This window comes from Notolepis coatsorum (assembly GCF_963971535.1).
Source record: "Notolepis coatsorum genome assembly, chromosome: 9".
NCBI lineage: Eukaryota > Metazoa > Chordata > Actinopteri > Aulopiformes > Paralepididae > Notolepis > Notolepis coatsorum.
Window position 1 is genome coordinate 133,234,714 of NC_140173.1, and position 12,500 is coordinate 133,247,213.

General features: G+C 47.5%; 1 protein-coding gene across 2 annotated transcripts in view; it reads left to right on the top strand.

The window, feature by feature from the left end:
• tnfaip3 (tumor necrosis factor, alpha-induced protein 3) overlaps window positions 1–12,500 on the top strand; it is a 93,906-nt gene that overhangs the window by 75,273 nt on the left and 6,133 nt on the right. For both annotated transcript variants that reach the window (XM_084321429.1, XM_084321428.1), the window contains exons 5-6: window positions 8,741–8,911; window positions 10,153–10,327. In XM_084321429.1, the coding sequence (XP_084177555.1) occupies window positions 8,741–8,911; window positions 10,153–10,327 (346 nt within the window). The remainder of the gene's footprint in view (window positions 1–8,740; window positions 8,912–10,152; window positions 10,328–12,500) is intronic.

Below are 12,500 nucleotides of genomic sequence, written 5' to 3' on the forward strand. Positions count from 1 at the left end.
CTTGGCACGCTCTCCAGTCACCAGCGCGCAACGCGCATCTGCAAGGGCTTGGCACGCTCTCCAGTCACCAGCGCGCAACGCGCATCTTCAAGGGCTTGGCACGCTCTCCAGTCTCCAGCGCGCAACGCGCATCTTCCAAGGATCCTCGTGCTTGGCACACTCCTCCTCGCAGACGCACCCCGAGGCGTCTCTCGGTTCCGACGTGCACACCAAGGTGTGGCGCGCCACTCTGTTCCTCGGCTCCGACAGCGGCTACCCGGTGGACGACACCCTCGCCACCGCCGCTGTTCCAGCACTCTGTTCCTCGGCTCCGACAGCGGCTACCCGGTGGACGACACCCTCGCCACCGCCGCTGTTCCAGCACTCTGTTCCTCGGCTCCGACAGCGGCTACCCGGTGGACGACACCCTCGCCACCGCCGCTGTTCCAGCACCCTGTTCCTCGGCTCCGACAGCGGCTACCCGGTGGACGACACCCTCGCCACCGCCGCTGTTCCAGCACTCTGTTCCTCGGCTCGGACAGCCAGCTACCCGGTGGCGACACCCTCGCCACCGCCGCTGTTCCAGCACCCTGTTCCTCGGCTCCGACAGCGGCTACCCGGTGGACGACACCCTCGCCACCGCCGCTGTTCCAGCACTCTGTTCCTCGGCTCGGACAGCCAGCTACCCGGTGGCGACACCCTCGCCGCCGCTGCTGTTCCTGCACCATTACGCATACGCCTGGGTGAGTTTTGATTGTGATGTCACTCACCCAGCGTAATGCCTCTTGCCCCCGTCCCGCTGCGTTTCCTGTACCATTACGCATACGCCTGGGTGAGTTTTGATTGTGATGTCACTCACCCAGCGTAATGCATCTTGCCCCCGTCCCGCTGCTGTCCCTGTACCATTACGCATACGCCTGGGTGAGTTTTGATTGTGATGTCACTCACCCAGCGTAATGCCTCTTGCCCCGGTCCCGCTGCGTTCCTGTACCATTCCGCATACGCTTGGGTGAGTTTTGATTGTGATGTCACTCACCCAGCGTAATGCCTCCTTTTCTTGTTCTCACTTAGTTAGTAGTTTGGACATTTCATCTCCCACTCTGTTTTTGTTCTCACTTGGTTAGTAGTTTGGACATTTCATCTCCCACTCTGTTTTTGTTCTCACTTAGATAGTATTTTTGGACATTACATCTCCCCCTGTGTGTTTGTCACACGAAGATATTATTACTTTGTTACTTTGTTTATTTGGACAGTTCTGCATCTGCTCTGTTTGTTCCCTTTTGAATATTAACCCTCTCCTCTGTTCTGCAGAGCGGCCCAGATGTTTTCCCACCAGTCCCCAGTTCCTCCCTGTCCCCAGCCCGCCTCCGCGGGCCTCAGTCCCCTCTGTCCCTAGTTCTCCCCTTCTAGTTCCACCTAGTTCCTGGTCCCAAGTTCTCCCCTTCTAGTTCCACCTAGTTCCTTGTCCCTAGTTCTCCTAGTCCCCAGTTCTCCTGTTCCCTAGCTCTCCTTGTCCCGACATCTCCTAGTCTCTAGTTCCTCTGTTTCCTTAACCTTCCCCTAGCGTTCCTTTAATGTTTTCCCCTAGCGTTCATTAACCTTCCCTTAGTGTACCCTTTTCCTGCCCGCCTCTTAAAGGCACCTAGTTTTTCCCCTCTTGTTATATTCCTGTATTTGTGTTCTCCCTTAAAGGGACAGTGCCCTTTTTTCCCTGTCTCTCAATAAATATCTGTTTCTTGGCAAACCATCATACCTGTCTTGTGTTGTGCGATTGGGGTCGGTTACAAACCATAACAGTACGACCCCACCAAATCGACGACCCCAGCCAGCACAGACGGTGTATGTTGAGTTTGCCTTTTTTTTTCTTGTTCCCTCTAGCTCCCCTCTAGCTTCCTTGTTAGCCTGTTAGCTCCCCTGTTAGCTTGTTGGTCTCCCCGGTTAGCTCCCCTGTTAGCCTGTTGACTCCCCCATTTGCTTCCCTGTTAGCCCTGTTTAGCTCCCCTCTTAGCCCTGTTTGACCCCCCTGCAGCTTGTTAGGCCTCTACTACCAGCATGGCCCTGTCTGCTAGCTTTGCCTCGGCGGCTAGCACAGCCTCTATGTTTATGCAGCCCTTGCTGCTGGCATGGGCCCTGTAGCTAGCCATGCCCTGGCAGCTAACCCTGTCCCTCAGCAGAGCCCCAGTCTGCTAGCTTAGCCCCGGCTGCTAGCACAGCCTCTATGTTAATGCAGCCTTGCAGCTGGCATAGGCCCTGTAGCTAGCCAGGCCCAAGCAGCTAACCCGGTCCCTCTGCATGGCCTCCACTTTTTTGTGTAGTTTATCCCACTGCTAGGACTGCCCTTTCAGCTAGCAAGGTCAGTTTATCTCCCACTGCTAGGACTGCCTTTTCAGCTAGCAAGGTCAGTTTATCTCTCACTGCTAGGACTGCCTTTTCAGCTAGCAAGGTCAGTTTTTCTCCCACTGCTAGGACTGCCTTTTCAGCTAGCAAGGTCAGTTTATCTCACACTGCTAGGACTGCCCTTCAGCTAGCAAGGTCAGTTTATCTCACACAGCTAGGACTGTCCTTCCAGCTAGCTTGTTCTCTCATGCTGGTCCAGCCCTGTCTGCCAGCCTAGCTCCGGCAGCTAGCGCAGCCTCTATGTTAATGTAGCAGTACAGCTGGCATAGGCCCTGTAGCTATCAGTGCCTTGGCAGCTACCCTTTCCCCCTGCTAGCCTAGCTCGGCAGCTAGCGCAGCCTCTATGTTGATGTAGCAGTACAGCTAGCATAGGCCCTGTAGCTATCAGTGCCTTGGCAGCTACCCTTTCCCTCTGCTAGCCCTTTCCCGGTGCTACCATGGTTACCCCTTAGCTACCCTGCTTGCCCCTCAGTTCCTCTAGACCAGTTCCTCTAGACCAGTTCTCTAGACCAGTTCTCTAGGCCAGTTCTCTAAACCAGTTCTCTAGACCGGTTCTCTAGGCCAGTTCTCTTGGCCAGTTCTCTAGGCTAGTTCTCTGGACCCAGTTCCTCCTGACCCGGTTCCTCTAGGCCCGGTTTCCTCTAGGCCAGTTCCTCCTGTTGCCCCTCTGCTACCCTAGTTACCCCTCGGCGACCCTGTTTCTTTTGCTAGCCCCACTCTTGTGGTGGCTTCCCCTGCTGGCTTGGCCAGTACCTTTTGTTTTTGTCTTGTTTTGCCCCCTGCCACTCTGTCTGTATTTGTTTTGGGTCGCCAGGTGGCTCCCGTTGAGGGGGGGGTACTGTGAGGTTTTGTCCGCTGCTCACCAACTTTCTCTGTTTTCTTTAAGCCTACTGTTAGAAATTCCCTTCTCACTCACTCTCTCTAGCCCCCACCCTCTCGTTCTTTACTCTCGTTTACTCTCAGTGGCCACACCTGGACTATTATCAATTACCTCTCGCACCTGTGGTGGCAGGCTAATTAGTTCCCCTGTGGGCTTTAAATACCAGGGCTCTTCCCCTCGTTTCGGCGTGGGGTCGTGTTGTATTCATGCTGAGTCATATTCTCTAACATCTAGACTCTTTCGGGAGATCCTCTGGTCTACCAATGCTGTATATGGATTTCTCCAGCCTTGAGATGTTTTGCTCCAGCCTTCGTCTGCTGTCGCCGTAGCCTGTGGAGGAGACTGTTCTGCGCTCCCTGTACTTCCACGGGAGGCACCCCAGCGCTCCACTGCAGACCCCAGCGCAGCTGTTCGTCCTGACGCACATCTAGACCAACGCGCATCTCCCGGACCCTCGGGCTTGGCACGCTCTCCAGTCACCAGCGCGCAACGCGCATCTGCAAGGGCTTGGCACGCTCTCCAGTCTCCAGCCCGCAACGCGCATCTTCCAAGGATCCTCGTGCTTGGCACGCTCTCCAGTCACCAGCGCGCAACGCGCATCTGCAAGGGCTTGGCACGCTCTCCAGTCACCAGCGCGCAACGCGCATCTTCAAGGGCTTGGCACGCTCTCCAGTCTCCAGCGCGCAACGCGCATCTTCCAAGGATCCTCGTGCTTGGCACACTCCTCCTCGCAGACGCACCCCGAGGCGTCTCTCGGTTCCGACGTGCACACCAAGGTGTGGCGCGCCACTCTGTTCCTCGGCTCCGACAGCGGCTACCCGGTGGACGACACCCTCGCCACCGCCGCTGTTCCAGCACTCTGTTCCTCGGCTCCGACAGCGGCTACCCGGTGGACGACACCCTCGCCACCGCCGCTGTTCCAGCACTCTGTTCCTCGGCTCCGACAGCGGCTACCCGGTGGACGACACCCTCGCCACCGCCGCTGTTCCAGCACCCTGTTCCTCGGCTCCGACAGCGGCTACCCGGTGGACGACACCCTCGCCACCGCCGCTGTTCCAGCACTCTGTTCCTCGGCTCGGACAGCCAGCTACCCGGTGGCGACACCCTCGCCACCGCCGCTGTTCCAGCACCCTGTTCCTCGGCTCCGACAGCGGCTACCCGGTGGACGACACCCTCGCCACCGCCGCTGTTCCAGCACTCTGTTCCTCGGCTCGGACAGCCAGCTACCCGGTGGCGACACCCTCGCCGCCGCTGCTGTTCCTGCACCATTACGCATACGCCTGGGTGAGTTTTGATTGTGATGTCACTCACCCAGCGTAATGCCTCTTGCCCCCGTCCCGCTGCGTTTCCTGTACCATTACGCATACGCCTGGGTGAGTTTTGATTGTGATGTCACTCACCCAGCGTAATGCATCTTGCCCCCGTCCCGCTGCTGTCCCTGTACCATTACGCATACGCCTGGGTGAGTTTTGATTGTGATGTCACTCACCCAGCGTAATGCCTCTTGCCCCGGTCCCGCTGCGTTCCTGTACCATTCCGCATACGCTTGGGTGAGTTTTGATTGTGATGTCACTCACCCAGCGTAATGCCTCCTTTTCTTGTTCTCACTTAGTTAGTAGTTTGGACATTTCATCTCCCACTCTGTTTTTGTTCTCACTTGGTTAGTAGTTTGGACATTTCATCTCCCACTCTGTTTTTGTTCTCACTTAGATAGTATTTTTGGACATTACATCTCCCCCTGTGTGTTTGTCACACGAAGATATTATTACTTTGTTACTTTGTTTATTTGGACAGTTCTGCATCTGCTCTGTTTGTTCCCTTTTGAATATTAACCCTCTCCTCTGTTCTGCAGAGCGGCCCAGATGTTTTCCCACCAGTCCCCAGTTCCTCCCTGTCCCCAGCCCGCCTCCGCGGGCCTCAGTCCCCTCTGTCCCTAGTTCTCCCCTTCTAGTTCCACCTAGTTCCTGGTCCCAAGTTCTCCCCTTCTAGTTCCACCTAGTTCCTTGTCCCTAGTTCTCCTAGTCCCCAGTTCTCCTGTTCCCTAGCTCTCCTTGTCCCGACATCTCCTAGTCTCTAGTTCCTCTGTTTCCTTAACCTTCCCCTAGCGTTCCTTTAATGTTTTCCCCTAGCGTTCATTAACCTTCCCTTAGTGTACCCTTTTCCTGCCCGCCTCTTAAAGGCACCTAGTTTTTCCCCTCTTGTTATATTCCTGTATTTGTGTTCTCCCTTAAAGGGACAGTGCCCTTTTTTCCCTGTCTCTCAATAAATATCTGTTTCTTGGCAAACCATCATACCTGTCTTGTGTTGTGCGATTGGGGTCGGTTACAAACCATAACAGTTTCCCCCCAATAGTATGAACATAACAGAAAAGTTAGGGTGACCATATTTTGATTTCCAAAAAAGAGGACATGCTGCCCCCCCCAGCCTCAAGATACAAAAGGGGAGATGAAGCATTGAACAATATGAGCCTAGTTTGTTTGTTGTGTACCTTGGGTAAGACATGGTCCTATAATCAAATGTGAAATCCTGCTTATTTGTCTGAAAACTCAAATGTAATTTCCCCGTTTTTGCCATGGGCGCCGCCATTTTAGATTTAGCTGGATGGTGACGTCACAGTGATGGTTTGGGCTGGGTCCCGGTTTACAGTGCTGGTTAGATAGCTACGTAAATATGGAGTGTCGTGAAAGTCAGTCAGTAAATTGTCAACCAAATGTAACGTTACCTACAGAAAAAAAATATATTATATAATTATACTATTATCTGCGAGACATCGCCACCATGCAACAAGTCAAAATGCTCCGCTATCTGCAAACAGCTCCACTGTCTGTGTTTGTATACTGTGCTTTGGTCAAATCACATTCAGCATGCCCTCAGCGTTTCTCTCCTCCCTCAATAATATTATGTTATTTATGTCCGTTATCATTATGTAAACAAATGCACATATGGATTGTTTGCTGCAACGTTTCTGAATGAATTGAAGCATTAATAAATAAGCAGATAATTAAATTAGGTGTCCATAACATTTGTGTTTTTAATTAGCATAGCCTAAATAAATATGAATTCAAGAAGTTAAATACTGAATTAACAACACATTTATTAACAGGCTGAAAAAACAATTAGCCTATTTAATAGGCTAAACACTGTGCGTAAAATATAGGCTACGCGGTGGTAAAAGGCAACTTTGGCTATAGCCTTCTAAAACAGGCTAAACTTCGTTTTGGCTTCTTGAGTTCACATTTCTTTGGTTTGCAGTGGTGCATCTGCGGGCCAATGTTCCGAGACATATTACATTTTATTTGTTAGGCTATTTGAATACACCAGCCCTAAAAACAATTATACAAATATATAAATATGTCTCGGAACATTGGCTGTTGCGTTGTTGCAAACTGGGGCGGTGTGAATTAAAGAAGTTAAAACTAATAACAGGCTGAAAAAACAATTAGCCTATTTAATAGGCTAAACACAGCGCGTAAAATATAGGCTAAACAGTGCGTAAAAGTGCGATGTCTTTTATGCTGCGCTGTGACAGCACTCCACCGTAGACACTAGACAGCCAGCTGAAGCGCGTGGGCCATACATCCCAAACTTTGTAATACTGCGTCTTTCATGCATTTGACCACGTTTCGGGCATTATCTCGGAGTATGACATGAATATTTTCTTTCGGAATATGCCACGCCTGGAACATATTCTCGAATGCTGTTGCCAGCGCTGCAGCCTGCAGCAGTATGGGAGCCGGAGAACTCTTGGTAATGCAGGACCGCTTTACGGAGTTGGAAGTCTGCGTCAATCCACTGAGCTGTCAAACTCAGCATTGACATGGGGCTGACATCAGAGCTCCAAATATCACTGGTAAAGCTAATTGAAGAAAACTCTTCTTTCAGAAGGCTATCAATGTGCGAATACACTTCCTGGTAGAGCTCGGGTACAAGGCAATGTCTGAAAAATATGTGTGACCTGGGAGAGTGTAACTGTAACACGGTCGTCGAGCCCTATGAATCCATTACTTTTCATGTGATCACCTTAGCTTTCTGACTATCACCGTTATACGCACATGTGCCCTCTAACGTGGTTTGCATTAGTGGCCGCATTGTTTCCTCTGACTTTTTTTGCGCCAATAATAACGAGTTGAGTTCACCATGTAGGCTGCACTTCATCTCGATATTCAGCCGAACGCATGAATGCTGAGTCTGGCATCAGTTTGCTTACATCAAACACAATGAATGATTTTGTTACACACGTATTATTATTTTGCAGTGTTCTGGAGGTCCAGATTAATGGTTGGGGTTGGTTCAACGGAGGGGTATGGATTGGGCTATCACCTAAAGTCCATGTTTATTATTTTCTATATATATATATATATTGTTTTATTTGTAAGATATATATTTACTGTTGACCTGATAGTGTTTTATTGTTCGCCCGTATTTGCTCCTTGTATCGCCGCTGCTTACAACGGAGACAAAGTTATACCGTTAGTTTTGTATACAGCCGAGCCAATCAACACATATTGAACGGAGAAAAAGATAACCGTTAGTTGGAGAATAAAAGTGAGGAGAGAGAGGTGTTTTGCTACAGCGCTGTGGTGGTAACGTTAGTGCCGTTATTAGTTGGAAACGGTGTTGTGGTGTTGCCAAGGGAGAGGAGGAATACCATACTCCCGCATCGATCTGCCGACGGCGACGGGCAGAGGATAACGGAGACAGAATAGACCTTTAGACTGAGTTCGGTTGAGGCTGAACTCATATAGCAACCAACAGACTTTAGGTGTTCTATACCTTTCTGTTGAACTAATTCTAATTATTAATCTGGACCTTCAGAACATGCAGTATTATTAATTTGCTCAAATGTCGTGGCCTCACACAGTGCCAACTGCAGGTCTAATCCGCTAGTACCGACTAGGGCTGTCCCCGACTAAGGATTTGGATGGTCGACTAGGATTGGCCAAAATTTGCCGTTAGTCGACTATTGGTCGACTAAAAAAAAAAAAAAAAAAAAAAGGGTTAAAAATATATATATTTTTTTTCTTTTTTTCATTTGGGCTGTGGGGGTGCTTAATGTCTGAAGGAGTCGACTGAAGGCTTCTTGTCCTCTGCAAAAGCATGCAATTTGTCCACTGATGGATACATCTTGATATTTGTCTAGTCTAGTGTGTTCATTAGATGGGTGAAATCCTCTTTCAGTGCCTCTGTGCCTGTTTTCATAGGCAGTTAGCCTCTGGTATGCGTGCCATTAGCGTTAGCCGCGCTTCTAGGCCTATTTTCTTTTGGAAAGAATGATAAAAAAAAAAAAAAAAAAAAAAATATTAATACCTTTTTTAATTTTTTTTTATTATTATATTCGACTAAGAGGTTGGCCAGTCGACTACGGCCCCTTTCGACCGATTAGTCGACTAATCGATTAATAGGGGTCAGCCCTAGTACCGACACATTCACCTAAGGCCGTGTCAACCCCCCACCCACCTCCCCCCACCCCTTCTTCTTTTACAGACCAGGTGCTGCGGAGTATGAAGTCTGGCTCCTCCTTCTCTCCGCTGAATGTGGGCGGGATCTACCTGCCTCTCCACTGGCCGCCAACAGAGTGCTACAAGTACCCCATAGTGCTGGGCTACGACTCACAACACTTCGCCCCCCTCATCACCATCAAGGACAGCGGCCCAGGTAGGAGGCACAGACGGGAGGTACTAGGCAGGGCTGGGATGCATACTGAATCAAGGTTATTATTAGATTAGATTAGATTCCAATTTATTGTCATTATACAGCACAAGTATACAGTACAACGAAGAGATGTTTGGCATTTAACCAGAGTGCAAATAGATATATACAATGTACAGGTGATTAAACTGGGTATAACATAAATGTGTACTACTGAGTAATACTAACATAATATAATAATTTAGTATTTGTATTTGTAAACACTTTATTTGTATAGCACCTTTCATACAGAAATTGCAGTTCAAAGTGCTTCACAGCAGTAAAAAAAATACAGGCATAAGATGAGTATAAAGTGCAGACATATAAAACATAATTGGTTACAGACATATAAAACAAGCATAAAAAAGATTTAAAAAAAGGTAGCAGCAAGGTAAGGCAAATCACATTAGAATTTCTGTAATACATTTTGAGAAGTAGTCTTTCCTTGCTAAGCGGATGGTTTTGTTATAGGCAGTTAAAGCATCTTTGTAGAAATCACAGCAGATAGTGGTTTTTGTTTTCCTCCATTTTCTCTCAAACTGCACAACATTTCTTTTTTTCTTTGTTGACAGCATTATAGTTCAATTATAGGAGGCTCTGGTTCTTTTTAGTTTTTAGTGGGGCGGCAGCATTTTATACAGATGATAGTGCATCATTGAGATTTTCTACTATTCTATTCTATTCTATTTTCTAATTTACAGAGCGGTCATGATTGTGTGGTTCGTGTAGTGTGATAAGATCGATGAACTTAAGAGACAATATGGTAGTAGTAGTCATACTGGCCAGCAGTGTAACTAGTAAGAGTAGGTAAGGGATGTGTACAAATATAGATATAGTATATAAAGGAATGTAAAAGGATTATGTGCAGGTGTGTACAGACAGGTGGATAGATATATATACGGTAAGAATAAATATATATATACGGTATATACAGCATTATTGGACATGCTATCATACAGAGTTATAAGGGTTATATGCAGGTGTATAAGTAGGTATATACAGTAGGAGGATTATTTGCAGGTATATTCAGACAGATATGAATATGTATATATATGCGGTAAGGTTTGTAAGAGAGGGAAAAAGAGAATGGCACTCTCATGTGTGTGTGTGTGTGTGTGTGTGTGATAAAGATAATATATACATAGATTTTGGGTGTCCTGTGTTAGTTCTCATACCTGTGCTCCTGCGTGTTGGGCTGTGTTCCCCAGAGATCCGAGCCGTGCCGCTGATCAACCCCGGGCGGGGGGGTTTTGAGGAGCTGAGGATTCACTTCCTGATGGAGAAGGAGCAGCAGCAGAAGGACCGGCTGCTCAAAGACTACCTGCTGCTCATGGACATCCCCGTCCTGGGATACGACGCCACGCGCATCGTCAACGCCGCACGGTACGACCACTTAGAGACCCCCCTCCCACTCAGCGGGATCTCTCTCTTGCGGTTAACTTTTCTTGGAGGCACGACTTTGACTGTACAGATATGTTAGGGTGACCATATTTTGATTTCCAAAAAAGAGGACATGCTGGCCCCAGCCTCGAGATACTTAATGATACTTTGCACAATCGAAGCGGGCATGGCCACCTTCATTTCACTGTGTCTTGTTTATGTATGTGATGAATAAACCTCTTGAATCTTGAATCTCTACTCAAAGTTTACTCAAAGATGCCTTTATTGTTTTAACCTCTTAACATGCACCCAGAAAAGCGGCATTTTTTTTTACTTGAACTTGAGGACTGCATACTTTTTTTGCAATGCTTATCTTTATACGTTATGCTTATAGCACATGCATAAGCCTGGTCTCTTTTGAAAGATAACATTCTGAAGTTACTAATGCAAAAAAGGAAAATCACTTTTAGTGCTAATGAAATAGAGTAGCATATAGGTCTGAACATGAGTTGAACTTGAACTTGTGTACTCACATTTTTATGTAGTGGTTGCAATATCCCAAATGTAACCACATGACATGCGCCCAGAAAAGTGGCATTTCTTTTTTTACTTGAACTTGAGGACTGCATACCTTTTTTGCAAAGCTTATCTTTATACTTTATGCTTATAGCACATGCATAAGCCTGGTCTCTTTTGAAAGATAACATTTTGAAGTTTCTTACACAATAAAGAAAAATCACTTTTAGTGCTAATGAGTAACATAGGGCTGAACCTGAGTTGAACTTGAACTTGTGTACTCACGTTTTTGTGTAGTAGTTGCAATATTCCAAAATAATATATATATATTTTTTGTATAAGCTGGAAAACACTGCAAATCCATAGCCTGAAAGTCTTATGTAGTACAGGTCCAAATTTGATAAAAATCCGTTCAGAAATTAGTCTTATAGAGACATCCGGGTAAACCGTGTGCCAAGAAAAAAGCTCTGCATTTCCTCATCCATGTAAATTCATTCGGAATTATTATCATTTGATCCTGTCTTCGCTTGTCAATTTTCACCTAGATCCCTGATTCGCACACCCCCACGTGGGATATCACTGGAAAGCTACACTCATTGTTGGCTACAAGTTACAACGCTGACCAATCATTTTCGCAATCGGCGGATGATTGACTTCTGGAGCCTCGGGAGTCCGGGGTGATAATCTGACGCACGTGCGTAAAAAGTTGCATGTAACTCGAGAACCGAGGCATGGATTCTGTCGATTCAGATGGCATTCGAACGGCAACAAATAGCGCTTTAATTCGGTAATGTATATGTTCGCGCGGAAAAATGCAGTCCCGAGCCTTCAGACGCTCGCAAAGTGCCGTGAAACTGAAATTGAAACTGAAAAACAAAAAAACACGGACATTTTCATGAATTTATAACCCCCCCCCCCCCCAGATGCCCCAGACAGGGCGTGAAAAGAGGACATGTCCGGGCAAAAGAGGACGTTTGGTCACCCTAAGATATGTTATTATTTTGTGCAGAACTTGTCACCAGAGCACCTTGTTCACATTCTTCCCTTGGCGAGGGAGGGAGCTTCCCTGTACTTCCCTGAAATCTGACTTACATGTGTGATGTCACTAATAGGTCGAACCTCTCGTCTCAACCGTTAGCTTCAGCATACACAGAAAGCTGAGGAGGTATTGAGATGTCTTGAAAGAATATATACAGTATACGGAGACAGAGTATATATATATACTATAGCTATAATATAGTAACTTATTACATGGCGTTTTCACATTCGCCGAAATGCTTGCTTGTGATTGGTCAATAGCGCTCGTCAGAGGTCCGTTATTACTCGATAACGGACCTCTGCCGAACAATAATGACCGCTGTGCGCAGCTGTTCGCAATCAAGGCCACAGACACACTGCATCAGTGCAGCCAATCAGACACACCTGCCGGCTGCACTGACAGCGGAGTGTGTGTGACGATGACAGCGGAGCCAGAACAGAACTGCGTCTGCATTTGATCTCGTCTTGTCGATGTAAAATGAATTAGGTATATTGTTAGTAAGTTAGCCATATAATAAGCGGGATAATGTATAGCTATACTCGATGATTGTCGCAAAATAATTGACCTTCACTGACGTTTAAAACAACTCCGTGTCGGTCAATTATTTTGCGACAATGACCT